Below are 637 nucleotides of genomic sequence, written 5' to 3'. Positions count from 1 at the left end.
AATACTACGCCTTTTCGTGTAGGTTCGCCAAGGGTCGGCACCCGGTGGCCTCGGTTGAGGACCACATGTGTCATAGCGGGACTTGGGTTAAGTCGCCCACCACAACACACGCCCCAAGCCATGTCCCGCAGGACATACTTGGGCCTCGCTAATTCGTAGCCTTCGCTCGCTGTCTTCACGCCTTCAACGTAGTTCTTCACGACGGCTGGGCATTCATGCATGAGCTTCTGCAGCGATTCCCATGAGGACTCGATATCTTCAAAACCTTCCCAAAGCACTTCCAGGATGAAGACTTTCACATCCGGGACAAACTTGTGTCCCGCGATGGACTTGACCTTCAGCATGATCCCTTGCTCGGAGGCATGTTCGAGGATTTCTTCAGTCACTTCAAAGCTGTCTTCGGCGTAGAGCTTGACTCTTGATGCGTGTGCTTCCCACAGTTCGTGGGTCACCAAGTGCTCCAAAACGACGGAGAATTCGCCCACTTCCTTGACTCGGTAGGGGCCCGTCCAGGTTATGAGCAGCTTGGGGTGTTAGCGTTCGTCGACGCGAGACCAGAGTACATAGTCGCCTTCGCTGACGTTGCACTGTTCGTATTTCTCGGTCGCTTTCGTCGCTTTCGCCGCGCGCATCGCAT

The 637-nt window shown here is 54.9% G+C and overlaps 1 protein-coding gene across 1 annotated transcript in view; it reads right to left on the bottom strand.

Moving 5' to 3' along the window:
• Window positions 1–4: 4 nt before the first annotated feature.
• H257_18954 (hypothetical protein) overlaps window positions 5–637 on the bottom strand; it is a gene marked incomplete at both ends in the record, with an annotated part of 5,686 nt that continues 5,053 nt past the window's right edge. The window contains 2 exons of the mRNA XM_009848103.1: window positions 5–49; window positions 111–488. Coding sequence (XP_009846405.1) covers window positions 5–49; window positions 111–488 — 423 coding nt within the window. The remainder of the gene's footprint in view (window positions 50–110; window positions 489–637) is intronic.

Source organism: Aphanomyces astaci (assembly GCF_000520075.1).
Source record: "Aphanomyces astaci strain APO3 unplaced genomic scaffold supercont1.280, whole genome shotgun sequence".
In the NCBI taxonomy this organism is placed as follows: domain Eukaryota; phylum Oomycota; class Saprolegniomycetes; order Saprolegniales; family Verrucalvaceae; genus Aphanomyces; species Aphanomyces astaci.
Note: the sequence above shows the minus strand (reverse complement) of the source record. Positions and strands in the feature narration are given on the sequence as shown.